A 23,997-nucleotide genomic window follows, 5' to 3' on the forward strand; every position below is an offset into this window, starting at 1 on the left:
CCTCTGAGCAGCCCGCTTGGAGGCAGGCTGTGCAGCATGGCCTTTCCCAGTTTGAAGAGACACTTGGCCAACAGTCTGAGGCTAAGAGGCAAAGAAGGAAGGCCCATAGCCAGGGAGACAGACCAGGGACAGACTGCACTTGCTCCCAGTGTGGAAGGGATTGACACTCCCAAATCGGTCTTTTCAACCACACTAGACGCTTTCCAGAACAACCATTCAGAGCGCGATACCAGAGTCTCTTGAGACTGAAGGTTGCCAACTAGGATGTCTAATCACTGAAAGAGATCAAAGTCACTGATAGAGAGAGTTGGGACCCCTTCCCTTGGTGGGGAGGATCTGGAAGCAGGAGAGCTTTCTCTGTGTCTGGCCTGCTTTAAAGGAACACCAAGCAACAGAGTCCATGGGAAGACGGATGTTGCAGCACTGGTGACCATGACTATACCTGGCTATCCAAATCCAAGACCTTTATTGGCATCACAACAAAAAAGATTCCAAATACATCAAGAAAATACATAAAGGAAAACCACAACCGGCCACTTCACACTTTACAATAGACACTTAATCATATACACAATGACAAAGCAAGCTTTTCTTGCGTCAGTGGCTCATTCGGAAACATGCAGGTCTACAGAGCGTGGCGTCAACCAAAGATTAAATAAAGATATTTCGCCCTGATCTTGGTTCGCTCCTGGTTAATTCCCGATGGCAAAGAAACTTTTGTTCTCTTTCTCTGGTTCCCGGCAGGAATGTTCAGATGATGTCGATGTCAGAGGTCAGTGTGAAATTGACAATTAAGGCCATGCGCGTGAAGGTTTCTACTGTGGAACTGTCACAGGGGCAGGTTCAGTCTCCTTCTGCCATCCCTGCAAACCGACCCCAGAGGAGATCTGCTGGACAGGAACCGAACCTGGCCAAAGAGAAAGCTCTTCTTTCCTGTGGTTCAATCAGCAAATGGAGATAGTTACACTTTATGTCTTTTACCAGGGAAGCTGGAAATAGAGGGGGGAGCATCTTGTCCCTGCTGCTGTCATCAGCTCTTGGCTTTCAATGTCTCACAGCCGAGTTCCTGACAAAGCCCTGCAAGTCTCGAGCTCAACATCAGTGAAGGAAAGACGAGTCCCACATGCAGGTGGGTGGGTGGGCAGCCTGGCAGCAGCACATGCCGCCCGAGGGAGGGAGGGCGAGGGGGCAGGCAAGCGGGTGGGTGGGCAGGCAGGCAGGCGGGCAGCAGCACATGCGGCCTGCACAAGGGAGAGCAGGCAAGCGAGAGCTCAAGCGCAGCAGCAACTTAGAGGTGCCGCCCTCTCTTTGTGTGTGGAAGTCCTGAAGAACTGGCTGGAATTTCTTCATTCATCTAAGTTCTGTCTCCAATACAGTCATTGATGTAAATTATGTAAATTTATTCAAATATGGAATGCAAATTGAGTCTCTTTTTCCGGCCCCCGACACAGTGTCAGAGAGATGATGCGCCCCCCCTGCCAAAACGTTGGAGCAGCCCTGCGCTGGAGCGAAGACGTTTATCCACCTGAGAGGGATCTCACCCAGGCAGCTGCCACGGCCTTCTGCTGACCTGCTCAGAGACACAAAGCGGCGACAGTACACAGTGGGCAGCAACAAAGACTCTGGGCAGGAGGTCTGGTCTAGAGGGTAGAGCCTCCATTTGCCTGAAGATTAACATCCACAAGGTCGGCAGTTCGAGGCCACCGGCACCGTGCGACCTTGAAGCAGCTGGCAAGCTGCAGCTGAGCTGTTCCATCTGCTCGGAGCGTGGGAGGATGGAGGCCAGAATGTTAAACCAGATCGGAGCGTAACATCTTGAATGTGGTGGTTCTTGAAAGATAGAACCTTCTTTCAATTTGTAAAAATCCCTGCGTGGATTTAATAAGCCTGCCTGTGTAAACCGCCTTGAATAAAGTCTTGAATAAAGACCAAGAAAGGCGGTATATAAATACTGTATATTATTATTATTATTATTATTATTAAATGGTGGTTCTGGAACAGAGTGTCCTCTCCAGTGTGCGAAGCCTGGGTAAAGTAGTTATGGAGGACAGACTGTTACCCATGCAGCAAATCCCCCCTCTCCACGTCGCTGAAATGATCCAATGGAAAGGCAGAGGCCAATACAGTTGGTTCCAGCGGCGTCGCAGGAGTTGCCAGAACGTGACTGTGTTCAGCCATGAACTGCCTCAGGGACTCCGGCTCCGGATTTTGCCTCGAGGTTGACTCCTGAAGCCTTTTCCATAACTGGATCACGGATTACAAGTCATGATAGGTATATGCAAGCTCCTGATTTTAGAAGTAGACTACCTCAGAGTGCCAGATGCAGGGGAGGGCACTAGGATGCAGGTTGTGTCTTGTCTTTTGTGCTCCCTGAAGCACTTGATGGGCCACTGTGAGATACTAGAAGCTGGACTAGATGGGCCTTGGGCCTGATCCAGCAGGGTGGTTCTTACGTTCTTATTCTGATTTTGCCTCCAGTGCTTTCCACAAATTTTGCACTTACATGACAACACTGTACAATTTCGCGCGCACACAGACTCCTTTGTCCCACAGGCCAAAACATACAGGTGCCCATGGTCAAAAATAAGCAAATATAGCCACACCTCTTCCTTGTGCCAGCACTCAAGTGACGAGGAATCCAGGATTGAGCATGCAACTGCAATCCCAGCCGGTGTTCCTTCTGGACAATCATATCTCTCTTTGCCCTCCCACCCCACCTTTCCTGTTTCAAAACACTGGAAAATTTTAATTGTGCAGATAGGAGCTTGTCGGTGTTAACAAAAGCTCTCGCATTCAGGCATTCATTGTCAGTGTGGTTTCTATGGGGAAAATTTCCTAAGACTCACACACACAAGCGAGCTCAATGTTATTTCAGGAAATGTTTGCATCCATTATTAATAGAAGCCCTTGAGCTCGCTTTCTCTCCAAGCTGCTGGAGCTCCAGGCAAGCCAGTGTCCCTGGTTTCAGGTGTCATAGGCTGGCTTTCCTCTGGGAGAGCTTGCTCTCTGCAGCCAATTCACAGCTACATGTATATCCAGCCCTGCATTGTTGTCATGATGGCAAGACTTGACAGCTCTATCATATATGCTAGTTTACGTGGCGTTCATATTACAGGAGAGCGGGGGGGGGGGAGAAATGCCCCTCTCCATTTAACCTCAAATAAAACACCTGGGGCTTGGAGAGTTGATCTGCATCTTAGGAGATCATTTTGGAGCAGAACTTAAGAACCAACTTGCGGCATCAGATCAGAGGCCGGTCCCCCTCAGCATTTGGTTTGCAGCAATGACCACGCAGGGGGTGTGAAGGCAACAGGCTGGTCCCTGCTTTGTGCTCTCCCAGAAGTGATGTCCAGAGGGTGCTGTGTCTGGAAGTTTAATTCTTTTCTTGAATCTTCAGGGCTTCAGATAAGGGTTTTTCCTATCTCGTTGTGGGGATGCAGGACACAGAACCTGTGGTTGTCTGCTCCAGGCAAGCATTCACTTTACCACTGAGCTGTAGTCTGTCCCCTATCAGTTCCTAGAGGATCTGTTGCACTTAAGAATATGCTTGTAGTTTCACTGCATCAGTCTATGGGTCCCATCTACTCCAACCTACTCTTTCCCCCAGCATCCTTCCTGTCACCTCCAGAAGCTGACAACCAGGCATCAAGGTAATTGATTTCCACTGTATTCCCAGTGTATCATAAGGTACATCCAGTGGCATGGCTAGAGGGAGTGCAAAGCACTAAGTTTTGCAGGTGCCTGAATGGGCTGTTCATGCGGCCCCTCTCTTTGGAGCCATTCTGGGTGGGGGGAACAAAACGGAGGCATTTTGCTCCCCCCACCCTGAACGGCTTGGAGCGGGAGGGGCTGCTTGCCTGGCATGTTCAGGTGCCTGCAAAACCTAGTTCTTGGCACCCCTTCTAGCTATGCCACTGGGTACATCCCATGTGGGAGGGAGTTCAGGACTGTGACCAAGGGGGAAAACAGAACTGTAGAGGCATAGAGAGCTCCCACATGCCCTATGAATTTCTGCCCAAATGCCATTTCTTGTGCTGTCATTGTGGCAAGATGCAATGTAGCTGGCGGGTCCCAGCCTGAGCAGGTGGAACCATGTAGCATGAACAGATGATGTCCTTGCCTCTCTTGCAAACCCTACCAGTACTTGTGTTAGAAATATTCAAGCATTTTTGCTGCTGTTTTGCATGGTTGGATACTATTCTTCGTGAACAGAGATGGCCAATATGTGTCCCTTATGACAAGTTTGTGCTGGCTTAGATTAGATTTTCCTTCCCATTCACTCAAGTAAATTTGTTGCTTCCATTGTATCAAAATAAGGCTTTCAGATGTTAGCAATATAGCCAAAAGACTTAGAAATTGGAAAGGCATGAGTACAGAATCTGTTTTCAAACAGCACAAATACATATATGAAACCCTGTTGAGGCTGTTTGGGATGCATTTGGGCAGGGCTCAAACATGGAAGGGCCAGGCAGATGCTTTACAGAGGTCTGGGAAACCCAGGCTGGGTTGTTAATAATAATAATAATAATAATAATAATAATAATAATAATAATAATAATACACTTTATTTCTATCCCGCCCTTCTCCCTAAAGGGACCCAGGGCAGCTTACAACATATTAAAAACCAAATTAAAACATAATTTAACAGCAGATAAAAACATATTAAAAATACATTAACAGAAACCATAAAAACAGTAGACAGATAAAAGTCAGAATAAAAAAGAGCATAAAACAGCAGTTCATGGAGGAATCAGGCCTGTAAAAAAGCAACTAAAAGATGTATAAAAGATGTTAAAAAGGCCATGAAGTCAGAAGGCTTGTTTAAACAGCACGGTCTTCAGGCCTCCCCGAAAAGTCTCAGGAGAGGGAGCCATTCTCAAGTCAAGGGGAAGGGAGTTCCATAGCATTGGTGCCACTACTGAGAAGGCCCTATTTCTTGCCACCGCCCCACGTACCTCCTTAGGCGGCGGCACTTGTAAAAAGGCCTTCTCTGATGACCTGAGAGAACGAGCCGGATTGTATGGGAGCAGGCGATCTCTAAGATACCCTGGCCCAGAGCAGTATAGGGCTTTAAAGGTCAAAACCAGCACCTTGAATTGGGCCCGGAAACAAATGGGTAGCCAGTGCAGCTGCTGGAGAAGCAGGCTGACAGAGTCAAACCGCCTAGCTCCAGTGACCACAAGGGCCGCCGCATTCTGCACTAATTGCAGTTTCCGAACCATCTTCAGGGGAAGCCCCACATAGAGCACGTTACAATAATCTAACCTCGATGTCACTGAGGCATGGATCACCGTGGCCAGGTCTGCACGATCCAAGTACGGACGCAGCTGGTGCACCAGCCAAAGCTGAGCGAAGGCCCCCCTAGCCACAGCCACCACCTGGGAATCCAGGAGCAGCTGCGAGTCCAGGTTGACCCCCAAGCTGCAGACCTGCTCCTTCAGAGGGAGTGCAACCCCAATCACAGCAAGCTGATAATCCAGCACCTGCATCGAGGATTTCTGAACCAGGAGAGCCTCTGTCTTATCCGGATTTAATTTCAGCTTGTTAGCCCCCATCCAGATCCTCACTGCTTCCAGACAGTGCTCCAGGCCCTCAACCATCACCCTAGAGTCTGGAGGAAAGGAGAGATAAAGCTGGATGTCATCAGCATATTGATGACACCCCACTCCGAACCCCCAGATGACCTCTCCCAGCAGTTTCATGTAGATATTAAATAGCATGGGGGCAGAATTGAACCCTGCGGCACCCCGCACCTCAAGGGCCAGGATGTCGAACAGGCATCCACCAGCACCACCATCTGGGACTGATCTTCCAAGTAGGAGTGGAACCACTGCAAAGCAGTGCCTCCAACTCCCAACTCGGCCAATCGGCCCAGAACGATACCATGGTCGATGGTATCGAAAGCCACCAAGAGGTCCAGCAGGACCAACAGGGACGCACTCCCCCTGTCCAGTCCCCGGCATAGGTCATCCACCAAGGCTACCAAGGCAGTTTCCGTCCCACAGCCCAGCCTGAAACCAGATTGAAAAGGATCCAGATAATCCGCTTCATCCAAGACCCTCTGGAGTTGGGCCGCCACCACCCACTCAATTACCTTGCCCAAAAACGGAATGTTGGAGACTGGCCGGTAGTTATCCAACACAGTGGAATCCAGGGAGGGCTTCTTCAGGAGGGGGCAAACCACTGCCCACTTCAAAGCAAGTGGCAACGTCCCCTCCACCAAGGAAGAGTTGACCACCCTCCCCGTCCACTCAGCCAGTCCACCCCGGGCAGCTCTTATCAGCCAAGCTGGGCAAGGGTCAAACAGGCAGGCAGACGGCAGGCAGACGGTCACACTCCAAAGGAGTCTGTCCACATCCTCAGGCTGTACAAGCTGAAAAGAATCCCACAACACTGGACTTGTTAGTCCATCATTAAGAGGGGAAAAAATGCAGCTAAATTGTAAGCATGTGTAGGTATTTTTATGCGAACTTATTTTTCTGTATCTGCCTAAACTGGTGGTTCTCAAACTGTTTAGCACTGGGACCCACTTTTTAGAATGACAATCCGTTGGGACCCACCAGAAGTGATGTCATTAACCTGGAAGTGATGCCATAGCCAGAAGTGATATCAATTTAGGCTTCAAACCTAATCCACGAACAAGCAAAAGAGTTGTGTGGCTGAGGGGGGATCACTGGTACCGCATGTCCTGGGCAGCACTCTGTGCCACCCCGCAGGTTGTACCCCCTCACTCAGGCAACCACGCCGAGACTGGCCCCGCCCATTTCTTCCAAAGCAGGTGGCGTTGCTCTGAGGTGTGCCGCTGTGCTGAGATGACCTGTGGCTGCAACAGAGGCTACAGCTAGTCTCAGATGAAGTGGCTGCCTGCACTCCCAGCAGGAAGTGACTGTGCTGAGCGTGACTCTAGGGCTGGTGGGCAGGAGAACCTGCTCACCCCCTCCACAGTCACGCTCGGCCTGGTCACCGGGAGCGAAGCTGGCCACTTCTCCTGCACCAGCTGACTTTGCTCCCAGCAACTGCGCTGCGACTGGCTGCGGAGGCAGCGTGCGTGTTTTCCTGCCCACCCACCCCCCAGTCCTGCTTGGAGTGACTCCGGCCTCACCCCAAGCATTCCAGAAGCGATTGCTGTGATGTCACGATGTCGCCACAATTACTTCCAGGGCAGCCGGGTGGGGGCAGCATTTGGGGTGTGTGTCTCAGGGTGGCCGGACCAGCCACTACGCCTCTGAGCCAAAAGTCCCCTTACACAGGGCACTCATGCTGTGATTTTGCAGAGCTCGTAATTCAAACATTCCAGCTTGGAAGCCAAACTCGGATGCTCACTTGGATCCTTCTCCAACCATACAGGCCTCCCCCATTCCAGCATCCCATATTTCCACCAATTCAGGGCAGAGCATCATACCTCTCTCTCGCCGGGAGCCCACCGTGTCCATCAGCTCTGTACCCTGTATTTTCAGCACCGTATTTTCAAAGGCAACTAAGCTAAGTGCTAGACAACCCACCTGAAATGGCCTCGTGCCCCACCTAGTGGGTCCTGACCCACAGTTTGAGAAATGCCGGCCTAGATCTTGAAAGAAGAACTTTCAAATTTGAAAACCAAGGTAAGAGGCAACAACAAGGTCACTCACTCGTTATCAGTTTTAAGATGAATGATGAAGAAAATTAACAAAAAACCCCATGATCATCCTTTTGATACTGATTGAGAAATGATCACTGAACCTTGCCCTCTTAAATGATAGTTGCAGTCAAGAACAGAAAAGCTTGGGGGGGGGGGGTGAGTCCAGTTCAGAAAAATACGTTGGGCATAAAATCCTCACCCATGATTCACAATAAAGCATCAGGTCATGGGTGTGCAGTGCAGGCCAAATGTCTCTAGACCTCTAGGCTGCAATAAGTGTCCTCTTCTCTCCCCCCCCCCCATACCCTATGCTTGGGTTCTGTGTCTCCCTCTGTGGGAAGAAAGCAGCTTACAATGAAAAGGGTAATTCTGAACAGGGAAAAAAAAATGACAAGAAGGGGAAGGAAGAAGCGGCTCCACTCCCTGGCACCCATCTGCTCCTAGCTGCAGCCACTAACGCTGCTTTCCAATTAAAAACAAGGAACTGAAGACTATGCATCTCCAAGATTCAACACGTGTCACGTTTTCACTCTGATGTTCTCATGCGCCCGCAGAGACCTGCACGGCTTGGCCTTCATACCACTCCTGAAAGCAACTGAACGCATTGTTTCCACTTAAAAGAAAAAAAAAAATGTATTTCTCATTGCTAATAATAGCAGGCTTTAGGGCCCATTTCTTTTTTAAGAAAACAAGTGCAGGATTTAAATACAGGATCCCTTTCAACATGGATTCTTCTCAGGGGTAGGCTGACTGGTTGAAATATTTAAATAACAGCTGAGTAAACAGAGCAGGAGCACGAAGGGGGTGGTGGAATCCTTGTGCCTGCAAAAAATGGGTCCCACAGGAGTTCTGTGGGACATCAGGCAGAGATGAGGCAGAAGACAACCCAGCACCCTAAAAAGACTATGCAAGCAGTGGCATAGCTAGAGGGGGTGCAAAGCACTAAGTTTTGCAGGGAGCCTCATCGGAGTGAGCAAGCAGCCTTCTCCCCTCCCCTTTGGAGCCATTCCAGGCATACTTCTCCATTTTGCTCCCCCCCCCCACCTGGAATGCCTTGGAAAGGGAGGGGGCCCTTGCATGCTGCAGTGAGGCTCCTTGTGAACTACTTTGCATCACCTCTAGCTACACCACTGCAAGCAAAATGCAAATAAAGTGGGGGGCGATAGGGACACAATGACTTGTTCCAAAGAGAAGTTGTCATCTTTTTCAAATTGCAGTTGCAGGATGAGTCCACTTTGGATCAGAACCACAGGGACAGGGTGAAAGGGATCTAGCCCTCTGCCTGCAGACTGGTCCCTGAAGCTAAATTGTCTGCATAGAGGAACACTTTATTTATTTTAAAAAAAAATTATCCCACCTTTCTACTGCACATTGAGGCACCTAAGGGGGTTTACAACAGTAAAAACAAGCACAGCTTACAAGCACAATTATCTGACTGCAAGTTTTTCTCTCCTGAGCTAATGGCAGCATGGAGGGGATTCAAATGGGAGCTGTGGCATGCTTGGGAAGAACAGAGTGCAACAACCCTGATTCAAGTCTCTCCATCCCCTGTAGCTACCATTGGAAGAAGAAACAGCTATCAGGGCAGACAGCCTCGGGGTGGGGAAGATTTAGACTGGGAAAGTAGCACAGGGGTCCAACCCCCTTTCTGCTTCAATAAAAATCAAAGCCCCCCACACCATGGTTACTTTGTAGTGTGCAAACACAGAGAAAGTACCTGTCCCAGAGGCCCAACCTAATCATCATTGGATTTTTATTCGAGGCTTCCTCCAACAAGATCATGGCAGAATTCATGGGTGTGTCTAGTTTACCCTCGCAACAACCTTGTGAGGTGGCTCAAGCTGAAAGAGAGCAACTGGACTGAGGTCAGCCAGTAACCCTCTTAGGGCCCAATCCTATCCAAATTTCCAGCACCGGTGCAACTACAATGCAGCCCCCACAGTAAGGGGACAAATGTTCCCATACCTTGAGGAGGCCTCTGTGACTGCCTCCCCACCACAGGATGCAGTGCATGCCCCATTGGCACAGCTGCACCGGCACTGGAAAATTGGATAGGATTGGGTCCTTAGCTGAGTAGGACTATTATTTTTTAAAACCAATTATTTTGAAAGGTGTTTATGAATAAAATGCATACATCAGGATTAAAAACAGGAAAATAACCTATTAACCACATACAGTTGCAAGCTGTGTGCTTGTTAATGAAATGCTTATTTTCAGTGGGTTACCAGCTGCGTCTGGGAGTTTGATTCCAGTTTCCAGTGTTAGGAAAATCTAGTCACTGCACACAAAACAGCCAAGGAATTTGTTCACCAGGATCTTCTGCAATAATGGAAGAAACTCTGATTGTGGAGAGGGAAGTGCCCATGTTCTGTATAGAAATAGATATAAAGACAGAGCCAGTCAAGAGAGGAACTTGCTCTGAGAAGATCATCTTGTTTTTGCATACAGAAAATCCAAGGTATCTCCAAGTAAGAGAGAAATTTCTCTCTCAACCTTTTCAAAGTTGTTGTAGTTAATGCCAACAAAGTTTAGTTCAATAGTGGTCTTCGTTACAAAGAATTTGCTATCTAAGTTTTGGCAGGAGCCCTAGCCAGCCACAGAAGAAGAGATGCATGGAAGCAAATGCAATGGCATGTTCTATTTGCTAGTCAACAGAAACTAACTCCAGAGGACAACTTTATCATGTTGATGTGTTGTACTCAAAGAAAGTGCATTGAAATTAATGGGATGCACTTTTGTTGTGACCAGCTTTTATCACTGATTGTAATTGTGCTTAATCAGAATTTACTTTCTTTGCACAGGGACCAATTTTAGGAATCCTAGTTTCTTGCACTGGTTCTGACCAAGTGGTACTTGCCAATTTCACTTCAGTCCTATGGTTTTGTTATGGGTATGCTTCTAGGTGCCCTTAATGAAGGACAAAAACAAGCCCCTTACTGGTGAAACTGACAAGGGTTTTGCCCAATCTTCTTAGTTTCACCAGACAGGCAAGGGTGAAGGACATGGCACTGGGGCAGGTAATAGGGAAGTGGCTGTCAGGTTGTCACACTGCCAGCAGCAACTGTTACCCTGCACATGCCTGATCTCAGAAGCTAAGCAGGGTCAGGCCTGGTTAGTACTTGGATGGGAGACCACTCGGGAATACCAGGTGCTGTAGGCTTATACCATGGTCTTTTGAGACTGAAGGTTGCCATCCATTTAGCAGCTGTGTTGAAACAGACCAGCATCTTGAGGTTGAGCCATTGCCTTGCCTAAAAAAGCTAAGCAGGATCAGCTGCCTGGATGGGAGACCCGTGGAGTGTGGGGGAGTCAGCTGTCAAAAAAACCTGGACAGTATCTTTGAGAAGCTGGTCTGAAGTTTGGTTGCAGCTGCCCGAGAGAGCACGGAAAGTGCAAGAGCCAACAACCAGGAGGATAATGAAGAGTGTTGCGAGAGTTAGGACAGACAGAAGAAAATATTTCTTTACCCAGCATGGAATTAGTTTGTGAAACTCCTTGCCACAGGAAGTAGTGATGGCATCTTGCCTGGATGCCTTTAAGAGGGGATTGGACAAATTTCTGGAGGAAAAGTTCATTACTGGTTACAGGTCATGTTAGGTTTGTGCAAGGTAGAGGTAGGCTACCTCTGATTGCCAGATGCAGGGGAGGGCATCAGGATGCAGGTTGTGTTGTCTTGTGTGCTTGTGGGCATTGGTGGGCCACTGTGAAATACAGGAAGCTAGACTAGATGGGCCCTTGGCCTGATGCAGCAGGGCTCTACTTATGTTCTTATGACTGCACAATGAAGGGAAACACCTGGAGAAATGGAGGTTCTGTGAGATAGTCTCTTGGAATAATACTTGTCAAAAAAAACTAATTGGAAAAAGGAGTTATGTTCAGTCTGCCTATGTAAACTGCCTTGAGTCTACTGAGGATGATGGTATCTAAATATAATAAATTAAGTACAGTCTGAGTCTAGTTCCTGGGTAGTGTAACTGGGAGTGTAGTGGCAGTGTAGGCGTCATAAGGGCAGTGGTGTAGCTAGAGGGGGTGCAAAACACTAAATTTTGCAGAGAGCCTCACCACAGTGTGCAAGCGGCCCCTCCCCTTCAGAGCCATGGGAGCAAAATGGAGGCGAATGCCAGAGAAGACCCAAAGAAGAGGCAAATATCTGTTTTGCACCCTCTGCCTAGAATGGCTCAGAAGGGGAGGGACTGCTTGCATGCTTTGGTGAGTCTCCCTGCAAAACTTAGTGCTTTGCACCCCTTCTAGCTACGCCACTGGGTGAGGGTTGCATCTGAGTGTGGTGACTCAATGGGAAATCTGTATGTTCTCAGACAAGCCCCCCCCCCCCCCAATCTTGGTGCTGACTCACAGCCCAATCCTATCCCCACTTTCCTGGGAGTAAGCTCCATTGACTCTAATGGGACTTACTTCTGAGTAGACATGCATAGGATTGGGCTCCTAACCTATGCAAAAATGAGAAACCCAGAGTTCGAACTGAACTTGAATTTCTCCAGTGGGGTTCCAGGGGAGTCACACCAGCACCTGCCCGGCTGCAGACCTTTTCCTCAAGTGGTGGTGGACTCGCTGTGCTTCTTCAGTGGGAGAGTCACTCTGCACATGACCAGAGGCCTTCTCATGACACATTCACATCTCTGAAGATAAGCAAAGAGGTGGTGATGGGGGGGGGGGGCTCAGATTCAAGCCCACCCCAGGCACAGCTGGTGGGGCCAGTTGGAGGGTTCACCCGTGGTGGTGGCGGGAATGGCACTCTGCACATGCTCAGAGGCCTCTCCATCATGTTGTGGCCTCAGATCGGAGCCCTCCCCTCCCGCTTGCTGAGAAGGGGCTGGAGAAGGAAAGGGAAGCCCTGCTGGCCCCCAGCACTCCCCAGCCCGGCTCGGCTCCAGGCGTGCCAGCGCAGGGACGGGGCGGGCCGGAGCCGGGCTGGGCGCAGCGGGAGGCAGGGAGGCGTCTCGCCGCAGGAGCAGCAGCGGAACTCTGCCGGGACCGGAGCGATGCGCTCCCCGCAGGACCCGAGGCGCGCCCGGTGAGGAGGACGGAGGGGGCGGCCAGGCGCTGCCCCCCAGCCGGCCCCATGGGGAGGCAGCGGGCCAGGCGCAGCAGCCCCGGAGCGCTCCCCACCGCCCTCCTCCTGCTCCCTGTAAGTGGCCGGGGGCGAGGGAGGGGGAGACACTTGTCGGGGGGGGGATCGGGCTGTCCCATCCCGGGGGGGCAGACCCCTAACTGGCATGGTGGGCAGTCTTTCCCCAGAGCTCACTGGTGGAAGTAGGGGTCTGTTCTCCCCCCAACCCCCACCGCCTGATTAATTTTAATTAATCCAATTAATGTGATCAGATCTCGGGCTGGGGGGTGAAACTTGGGTAGAACTTGTAGCCCCCCCTTTGTCTCAGCCTGCATCCCATCCTTGGGTGCCAGGTGGAGAGCTTCCATCCAGGCACAGGAAAATCACACTGCACATGCTCAGAGGCACTCTTGTTTGAAGGTAGGTGGGGCATTCACACGTGGGACAAAGAAGGGTCTTCCTGAGACAGACTGAAACAGCACCCCCAGGGCTAAGCCCTGATGGAGCTGGACTAAGATCAGGGCACCCCCCCCCACTCATGTTCTCTGATTTTTAAATAGCTCCTTCTGTACAAAGATAATGTCACATTCCCCCCTCCCCCAAGAAAATATTATGTTCTTTCTTTCTTTCTTTCTTTCTTTCTTTCTTTCTTTCTTTCTTTCTTTCTTTCTGGTGTACAGGACAGTTTCTCACATTCAAAAGGAGCTCTCCAAAGTGGGTGGCTGGGCCCCAAAATAGCCAGTAAGTTTCTGTGAAAGTGTAAAGGAGCCAGGCAGTCCAAACCAGTGGCATAGCTAGAGGGGATGCAAAGCAGCAAGTTTTGTAGGCACCTGAAGGCGCCATGCCGTCCCTCCTCCTTCCCTTCAGAGCCAGCCTCTGTTTTGCTCCCACTGCCCTGAAGGGGAGGGGCAGGGGCTGCTTGCATGGTGAGTTCAGGCACCTGCAAAACTTAGTGCTTTGCACCCCCTCTAGCTATGCCACTGGTCAGAACACTGCATAGAAGAGGTTTCTGATCTAGTGGTGACTAATCCAGAAAGGGATCTGGGTCTGTTGTGGCTGACAGTGAAAATGTCAGCCCAGTGCACAGCAGCTGTGAAAAGGCAAATTTTATGCTAGGATTTATTAGGAAAGTGGCAGAAATAAAACCGTCACTATCCCTAAAGCCTTTACACACAGATTTGTGTGCAGCTGTCATCCACGAGGAATAATACTGTGTGTAATTCTGGTCCTCCTGTCTCAGAAAGGATATTGTAAGTCTGGAAAGGGGGCAGAAACAACCAAAATGATCAACTGGCAAATTTTTATTTTAGAAGAAAGGCGACTGGGGGGACGACACACACATCACAGAGGCTTCTACAATTCTGTGTGATGTTCGGAGAATGGGGAGAGAGAGAGAACTTCTTCCTCATTCCCCTAGAAATTGTCACCGGTCTGTGGCAGGAGATTCAGAAGGTGCAAAAAGGAAGAACTTCACATGGTGCATCATTAATTGATAGAATTTGCAGCCGCAGTGATGGCCATTAGCTTAGATTGCTTTGAAGAGGATTAGATGCGTTCACGGGAGGAGAAAAGGTCTATCCATGTCTATTAGTTATAAGGGCTAAATGGAACCTCTGTGATCAGGGGCACTATACCTTTGGAAACCAGTTGCTAGAGAAGAACAGCTGGGGAGGGCCGTTCCCTTTCCTGGTCTTCTAAGAAACAGCTGGGAAACAGGATGCTGGACTTGATGGATTGATGGTCTGAACCAGCAGAGCTGTTCTCCTCCAATACCTTTGTATTAAAAACACAAGGCTTTGATAAGGTGCACTGATTTCTGTTGGTGGGCATTATTCTGTCTTTGACTGAGTTTCCATCTGAGCATGTACAGACTGCATTGTTGCAGCATGTTGTGCTTTTCCAGTGGGTTGAGCCCAGAAGCTTCTCTGATTGCACATGGGTCTGGGTCCTTAGCAAGCCTTTTGTTTATTTCCCCCAACCCTGCCACTAAGGATCTGTGGAAGAGGTGATATTTAGAGGGGAATTGCCAATTTTTCATCTTTCACTTTGTTCCCTCTTCTTTAATTTGTACGTAAGCAGCTCTCACGTGTGTTACTCTTGATTCTGTTACTAGAATGAAGTGTTTCCAGCGGGTCTTTCCAGATGTAGTGGGGAAAGCCACATGTGCCAAAACCCAGACTTGGTCTTGGGTAACTTACACAGTGTATGGCTCTCTCTCTCCTTCTCTCCCTCATTTATAAAGCAGGTTTCCTATAGCTTTTTTTTAAAAAACTGAGGTTTTAAACGATCTGTTTTATTATCTACAACAGTGGTTCCCAAACTGTGGGCTGGGACCCACCAGTGGGTCATGAGCCAATTTCTGATGGGTCGCAAAAAAGTCTGGACATATTGTTTCCCTCCCTGATCAATTGGCAACCTGGCCTGTTAGCCTGGCTCAGAGAAAGCCCAGCCCAGTCTGTCATTTGAAATTAGTTAGAGAGTGCTTACTGAGTGAGAACAAAGTGCTTCTTTCTGGTTGTGACCAAGTAAATGATGTCACTTCCTGCTTAATGTCATCACTTCTGGTCCTAGGTGGATCTTGAAAGACTATCATTTTAAAAAGTGGATCTCAGCACTAAAAAGTTTGGGAACCATTAATCTATTATTATTATTTTTTAATAATTTAATAATAATAATTAAATTATTAAAAAATAATAATAATAGATTAATGGTTATTTAATAATTATGGTTAATTAATAATTATGGTTATAAAAATTTAATAACCATAATAAATAATGGTTATTTAACAATAATAATAATTATTATTATTAATAATAACAGTATTTATATACCGCTTTTCAACAAAAAGTTCATAAAGCAGTTGTGAGTACAGCATACAGTTGTCTCCCTTAAGCACCTGAAATAAGATGGGCTACAAATCTGGGACATTTTGTTTTCTTCTCGCAAACAGAATAAGTGCCAGTTTGCTGGGTGCTCTGGGTCAGCCTTGCCAGACAGACTTCTTAGGGATTTGGCCCTCGATCAGTGCCCATCCTGACAGTTCCCAACACCATCACTCCGCACAGATACACACTGAGACGGGAATACTATGAACACACACTGGGAGTAAGTTACACTGAATATAGTGGGCAGTGGTGTCAATAGGGTTTGTGCCACTCAGTGTGGGAGACCAGTGTGTCACCCCCATGACGGACCTCCTCCCATGCAGTAGGTGGGGCAATGCACTGGGCAATGGGTGTGGTGATGCACTCCCACTTTTTTGGCTATAACTATTGATTGAACATAAGAACAGCCCCACTGGATCAGGCCATAGGCCCATCTAGTCCAGCTTCCTGTATCTCACAGCGGCCCACCAAATGCCCCAGGGAGCGCACCAGATAACAAGAAGACCTGCAAGGCTTCCTGGGAATTGTAGTTAAGAACATAAGAACAGCCCTACTGGATCAGGCCATAGGCCCATCTAGTCCAGCTTCCTGTATCTCACAGTGGCCCACCAAATGCCCCAGGGAGCACACCACATAACAAGAGACCTCATCCTGGTGCCCTCCCTTGCATTGGCATTCTGACATTGCCCATTTCTAAAATCAGGAGGTTGCACATACACATCATGGCTTGTAACCCGTAATGGATTTTTCCTCCAGAAACTTGTCCAATCCCCTTTTAAAGGCATCCAGGCCAGACGCCATCACCACATCCTGTGGCAAGGAGTTCCACAGACCAACCACACACTGAGTAAAGAAATATTTCTCTTGTCTGTTCTAACTCTCCCAACACTCAATTTGAGTGGATGTCCCCTGGTTCTGGTGTTATGTGAGAGTGTAAAGAGCATCTCTCTATCCACTCTGTCCATTCCCTGCATAATTTTGTGTGTCTCAATCATGTCCCCCCTCAGGCGCCTCTTTTCTAGGCTGAAGAGGCCCAAATGCCGTAGCCATTCCTCATTAGGAAGGTATCCCAGCCCAGTAATCATCTTCGTCGCTCTCTTTTGCACCTTTTCCATTTCAGCTATATCCTTTGCGACCAGAACTGGACTATTGTATTGCGACCAGAACTGGACACAATTCTCCAGGTGTGGCCTTACCATCGATTTGTACAATGGCATTATAATATTAGCTGTTTTATTCTCAATACCTTTTCTAATGATCCCAAGCATAGAATTGTCCTTCTTTACTGCTGCCGCACATTGGGACAACACTTTCATCGACCTGTCCACCACCACCCCGAGATCTCTCTCCTGATCTGTCACAGACAGCTCAGAACCCATCAGCCTATATGTGAAGTTTTGATTTTTTGCCCCAACATGCATGACTTTACACTTACTTGCATTGAAACGCATCTGCCATTTTGCTGCCCATTCTGCCAGTCTGGAGAGATCCTTCTGGACCTCCTCACAATCACTTCTGGTCTTCACCACTTGGAAAAGTTTGGTGTCATCTGCAAACTTAGCCACCTCACTGCTCACCCCTGTCTCCAGGTCATTTATGAAGAGGTTGAAGAGCACCGATCCCAGGACAGATCCTTGGGGCACACTACTTTTCACCTCTCTCCATTGTGAAAATTGCCCATTGACACCTACTCTCTGTTTCCTGGTCTTCAACCAGGTCTCAGTCCATGAGAGGACCTGTCCTCTAATTCCCTGATTGTGGACTTTTTTCAGTAGCCTTTGGTGAGGGACCATGTTGAACACCTTCTGAAAGTCCAGATATATAATGTCCATGGGTTCTCCTGCATCCACATGCCTGTTGACCTTTTCAAAGGATTCTAAAAGGTTTGTGAGGCAAGACTTACCCTTACAGAAGCCATGCTGATTCTCCCTCAGCAAGGCCTGTTCGTCTGTGTGTTTTGAGATTCTATCTTTGATGAGGCATTCCACCATCTTACTTGGTATAGATGTTAGGCTGACTGGCCTATAGTTTCCCGGGTCCCCCTCTTTCCCTTTTTAAATATTGGCGTGACATTTGCTATCCTCCAATCCTCTGGCACTGTGGCCGTTTTGAGGGACAGGTTGCATGTTTTAGTCAAGATCTCAGCAACTTCATTCTTCAATTCCTTAATAACTCTTGGGTGGATGCCATCAGGGCCCGGCGACTTACTGATCTTTAATTTATCAATGAGGTCTGAAACATCTTCTCTTTTAACCTCTATCTGACTTAATTCCTTGGTCAGAATAGAATAGAGATATTTCAACGTCGTTTGTTTCATTGCGTCATGCATGAAATTGCACATCAAATGATATCTAACATGATGGTATTATTTGAAAATACCAAGATTTAAAAAAATTTGGCCAGTTGTGTTGTCACTCTGTGCAACCCATACGCCCCTACGCCCCCCAGCGATGCCACTGGTAGTGGGCCTTACATCCACATAAAGATGCACACACAATGATTTTCTGTACTTAATGTAATTGACCAGGTAATCTATACCTGAATGACTAGGGACGTGTTCATGTAATATTAATTTTGGGGATCAGATGTTCTGTTTACAGCAGCCCACAGTGGGCCATGTTGCTGACAGAGACAGGAGAAGATTGCAACAACAGTTCATCATATTTGGCTTTCGAACTGGGGTGATCAAGTGGAAAGGAGTACCTGTCCTTCCTGGTCATCAGTATTGGTGCTGGTATAATGCAGAGTGTTGGAGTATATAGGAAGCAGGTCTGTCCTAAAACCTTCGGAGGAATTCTGCTTTGCTCTTGTGTTTTCTGGCAGTCTGACAGCAGATTCTAATTCCTCTGAGTGTCCTCTTTGTTCAGGAGCTCAGAGGCCTTGGGTGTTGTTGTGCTTGCTCCATTTCTTGAAGTTGCACTGCATGGTGGCCTTTGTAGCCCACAATCAGTGAGTTGTGCTCATGATTGATCACTTTTAAATATGGCTTTGTTTAACAGCACTCAAGGGTATTTGCAGTTCTCAGGTGATCTCTCATCCAGCCTAAGCCTCTTGGCATTCAGAATGGCATGTCAAATACTTCCTCCTTTTTACCTGGTGATGTGCCAGTCTGCTCCTCCTACTCCCTGGATTGGAAGCCGGAGGACAGAGCAGAAAAGGAGGAGAGGATTCGGGGGGGGGGGGGAAGAGAGGAGCAATTTTCAATCTTTTTCCTTTCCTGGCACACTGACAAGGTGCTAAAATTGCTAAGGCTACCAGCAGTTTTTTTAACAATTGACAAGGCACCCTGTGCTGCTGGTGGGCGGCTCACACCCCCAATGGCCCTACTAATAAATGACATCCCCCCCAAACTCCTACAGCACACGTACAGACCATTCACCACTGCACAGAACACCAGAACCAGGGGACATCCACTAAAATTGAGTGTTGGGAGAGTTAGAACAGACAAAAGAAAATATTTCTTTACTCAGCATGTGGTTGCTCTGTGGAACTCTTTGCCACAGGATGTGGTGATGGCGACTGGCCTGGGCGCCTTTAAAAGGGGATTGGAGAAGTTTCTGGAGGAAAAATCCATTACGGGGTACAAGCCATGATGTGTATGCGCAACCTCCTGATTTTAGAAATGGGCTATGTCAGAATGCCAGATGCAAGGGAGGCACCAGGATGCAGGTCTCTTGTTATCTGGTGTGCTCCCTGGGGCATTTGGTGGGCCGCTGTGAGATGCAGGAAGCTGGACTAGATGGGCCTATGGCCTGAGCCTGTGGGGCTGTTCTTATGTTCTTATGCAGTGGTGGATAATCGCAGGACTAGAGTATTGGAGGTGCTTCCTCTCTTGCTGTGTCCTTCTCTTCCTTTCCCAGTCCAGGGACTGGAAAGAGCACTGGATTCCAGTGGGTGGACAGAGGTCCCTTCCATATCTGCTGCCTCACTATTCAGGTAGACTGTACTGTTTAGGAGCTATTGTGCACAAAATTTGTTGCTGGCTGCTGCTAAGCAATGATTTTCATGTTTCCCCCATCAAGAAATTGGAAGAGGATCAATGGAAATCTGCTGCTATCTCACTCTGCCTGGCCTGCTGCCAAACCTATCTTTTTACCCGTCTTCCTGAAAACCTGCTTAGTCTCTGCATACAAAAAAGACAATATTTCCAAAGTACATTCTTTAAATTACTGTTTTACCTGATTTTCAATGCCCCCTTTTTTGGACTGTGCTCAGGGCATGTGCCCCATAGTTCCCCTTCCCAGCTTAGTTCCAGTCCTAGACAAAAGCATCATTTTGGGAGGAGGAACAGAATTTTTCAGAAGTACTTAAAATTATTTTAAGTGCCAGTGAAAAGAGGACATCTGACAGTGCAGAAACCTCTGCTAGTGTGAAAACAGTGTGGGCTGAATTTTGAATTCGGCGGCAGCCTTCCTCTGTAGCAATGGTTTGACAGTTTGAGGTGAAGCTGTTCTGTTTGTGCTGGGCAGGGGAAAATACCCAGGGAATGAGATCTCTTTATCCTTTGCGCCTTTGTTCACACCAAGGCCCATGAGAGGGGGTGCAAGGGTTAAATTGTACCAGGGCCCGGGGTCATAAAGGGGGCCTGGGAACCAAAAGACAGGGCCCCCCAATTTCCTAGGATCTTACATTTTCCAATCTCATCAGAGCCCATGGGGGAGGTGCAGGGGTACATCATACCAGGATCAAACGGGGAACCTGGGAGCCAAAGAAGGGGAGCTGGAAATTTCCTGGGATCTTAGTAGATGTTTGCTTATCTTGTGTGAATCCCAGCATTAAGGCTATGCAGTTTTATGTATTATAATTTGAGGAAATTATGATCCAATTGAGGAGGAAAGGGGCCCCAAAGAAACTTTTTACCCCTTGATAAAACTCCTCTCAGGGGCCTGGTCCACCCCATTGACTTAAGGGCTGTTTCACACTTTTTTTTTAAGTGTATGCAACTGATGGCCCAATCCTATGCATGTCTACTCCGAAGTAAATCCCATTACAAGTCAATGGGGCTTACTCCCAGGTAAGTGTGAATAGGATTGCAGCCTAAGAAAATGTTTTTAGCATATACTCCAAAATGCAACACGTGAACGAGATGCTTGGACGGTATTGTATATGCTCCGTACGGCTCCGTTTTACTCCCCCCGCCGGGAATGGCTCCGAAGGGAGGGGCCGCTTGCCTGCCACGCTGCTCCGCCCCCCTCCAGCTATGCCACTGCACATATGGACTCAGTAGTGCTGTCAGGTGCCACAGGAAACTGCATGTCCTTGGGCCCCTTGTGCCAAGGAGCACACTCAGCAGAGTTCTGCATGCAAGGAGAATTCAGTTGCCTGGGGGACCCGTGGCCCTGCTGAATTCAGAGGTGCCAGGAAAAATGACATATCCTATGATCCCCGGCCTGTGAAACTTCACCATTTCAGCATTTCAGGCATGATGAGGCTTCCCTGTTATCTCTGCTACCCTTGTTGGGTTAATTTTGGGTGCCGGGGCAGGGTCGGGTTCAGGGGTTTCTGAGTGGGCATTTGAGAATTTGTGGGAGATGACTGGGCCCTGTTGCACTCCCAGTGAGTTCCACTGGAATGTGCCAGGGTTTCCAAATTCCAGAGCTAGGCTTGGGGAAAAATAAGCTATTTTGATTTTTCTGGAAAATAGGCCTTTTAGACAAGTCCAATTCCAGGCTGAGCTGATGGAAATTTGCTCCTCACCTGACATTTTCTCCCCATGAAGGACTGTTAATAGAAGATGCTATTTTGGTCTCTTTGCTTTCCTAATGGTCCGAAGTTCCAGGCACCTCTGCGCAGGGCTGGCTTCCTGGTGACGGGAGAGTGCTGGAACTTAAGGCAGTGGACCCAGAGTCCTGGGTGGTCTCCCATCCATGCACTGACCAGGACCTGGGGCACCTTCCTTATGAGGAAAGGCTACGGCGTTTGGGCCTCTTCAGCCTAGAAAAGAGGCGCCTGAGGGGGGACATGATTGAGACATACAAAATTTTGCAGGGGATGGACAGAGTGGATAGAGAGATGCTCTTTACACTCTCACATAACACCAGAATCAGGGGACATCCACTAAAATTGAGTGTTGGGAGAGTTAGGACAGACAAAAGAAAATATTTCTTTACTCAGCGTGTTGTTGGTCTGTGGAACTCTTTGCCACAGGATGTGGTGATGGCGACTGGCCTGGACGTCTTTAAAAGGGGATTGGACAAGTTTCTGGAGGAAAAATCCATTACGGGTTACAAGCCATGATGTGTATGCGCAACCTCCTGATTTTAGAAATGGGCAATGTCAGAATGCCAGATGCAAAGGAGGGCACCAGGATGAGGTCTCTTGTTATCTGGTGTGCTCCCTGGGCATTTGGTGGGCTGCTGTGAGATACAGGAAGCTGGACTAGATGGGCCTATGGCCTGATCCAGTAAGGCTGTTCTTATGTTCTTATGACCAAACTGGTTTGGTTGCAGCAGGTGATTGTATCACATGCCCTGAGAATGGACGGTGCTTTTGTAAAAAGTGCTGATTGTTGCCAGCCACCTCCCAAAACTCACATTCCTTCTCTGACCATGTTTAAAAGCACAAAACAGTTTTCTTAAATGTTTCAAATATCCTTTCCATAATTTTGATGCAACCTTTTCTCCCAGGAACGACATACGTGGTTTGCTTATCACTCCCTTTCATCTTCCCAAGAATTTATGAGGTTGGCCAGCCAGGGGTGTCAGACATAAGGCCTGAGGGCTGGATCCAGCCCATGGAAACTCTTTATCCATCCCTGGGATAATTGTGCTCTCCCTGCTTCGCCTTTTCAGCAGCGCTGCTTCTGCTGAGGCTCTGGGAGGGAGTGAAGGAAGGAGGCCTCCAACATCAACAAACATGATGGGAGAAGGGGCAGGCCAAGGGAAGTCAGAGGGAGATGTTGTTGTGGTGCTGGGAGAGCCCAATGATCACACTGGCTACCCTTTCAGCAGCACCAATTCTGCCAAGGCATCACTTGCCTGCTCTCTCACTTGCTTTGCCATCACCTCTCAGCTGCTAAATTGCATAGTGGTGCCTCGGCAAGAGTGACGTGGCTGTAAGGGTGGCCTGTGTGATAATTAGATTTCCCCATATCTTGAAAATGTAGCCAAGATTTGCATATTATCTGTCATTTGCAACGAATGAGTTCCTATGTGAGAACAAACTGCTTATTTCTGGCTGTCATCTGCTTAATGACGTCACTTCCTGCTTAATGATGTCACTTCTGGCCCTCAGCCGGTGCCATGAATGCTGTTCAGCCCACTGAATGAAACCAGTTTGACATACTTGGACTAGACTATGAGCCAATGCCTGGCCCAAGATCACCTCTAGTGAGCTGCATGGCTGGGTGGGGATTGGAACCCCGGTGAATCCAGTCCTTCTTAACTCTTCACCACTGCCATATATCAGTTTTCATCAGTGTGGACCATTCTGCTAAAAGTGCTGGCAGTTTTGATCCACTCTTTCACCCACTTCCCCAAATCCCGCTCAGAGTTCACTTGGTAAGTAACCAACCTGGAGGGTCAAATGGGTCACATTTGTAACACAGCAGCTGCCTCTGCCTGTCCTTGGTTCCTCCTCTCTCTGCACAATCATGTTTTCTCACCAAGGACTGCCTTCGATATGTCATGCTGGGAGACATGTTGCTCTGCTGGGGGGTGGGTCAGTTGCTTTTCACAGCCTAAGTGGCTGAGCCGCGCTTGAAGAGTGATGGGCTGGTTCCATCAATCACTTTTAAACATTCACTAGACTTCCTCTCCCTCTCCTACCGCATGTGCTGTTTTAAAAGGATGTTCTCCCCACTCTACTGTTTGTTGTAATTCTCTCCAGACGGCTGATGCTTAAGCACTTTTGCCAACTCATTCCCGCAGTCAAGAGTCGGATCTGCCTCTTTTGCACTGAAAACAAGATTAGTAGCAAAATCCGTTCTGCCCCAGCTGGACCCAGGCTGAGCTTTCGGCCATAATTTCCCAAGCAAATTCTCAGAGGCTCAGTGGACCCTGCTGTGATTTCACATTTGGAGCTCCAGTCAGGGTACAAATTCTCAACTGATTGTTGAAGATGCTCTCTCTATTGGGTTCCTCTGTAATATTTCTTGATCTCCGCCTACCTGCCTGGCCTCCCCCCCCACCTCTTGATTTTCTTTAATGTGTCTTTTTAGCATCTAAAATAATGAAATATGGTGTGAATTATATGGTCAGCAGGTCACACTAGACTTTGATGCTTGCAGAACCATTTGAAGGCCTACTGAGATGAGATGCTGGTGGACCAGTATGTTGTAACTGAATCTGAGTTTGACTTCATGTAACGAGCGGTGTGTATGTGTGCAATAAGCACCGTGTGAGTGGGCAGGAGGAGTTGAAACCTGTTCCCCCCAACTTTAATAACTGCCCAGATGTTGTGTGCCCCCCACTATGATTCCATCACCA

At 48.3% G+C, this 23,997-nt stretch overlaps 1 protein-coding gene across 1 annotated transcript in view; it reads left to right on the plus strand.

Annotated features, from left to right (window-relative positions):
* Window positions 1-12,463: 12,463 nt before the first annotated feature.
* LOC136651581 (corticotropin-releasing factor receptor 2-like) overlaps window positions 12,464-23,997 on the plus strand; it is a 151,787-nt gene continuing 140,253 nt past the window's right edge. Inside the window, 1 exon segment of the mRNA XM_066628122.1 lies at window positions 12,464-12,764. Coding sequence (XP_066484219.1) covers window positions 12,699-12,764 — 66 coding nt within the window. The 5' untranslated portion in view covers window positions 12,464-12,698.

This window comes from Tiliqua scincoides, chromosome 5 (genome assembly GCF_035046505.1).
Source record: "Tiliqua scincoides isolate rTilSci1 chromosome 5, rTilSci1.hap2, whole genome shotgun sequence".
Taxonomy (NCBI): domain Eukaryota; kingdom Metazoa; phylum Chordata; class Lepidosauria; order Squamata; family Scincidae; genus Tiliqua; species Tiliqua scincoides.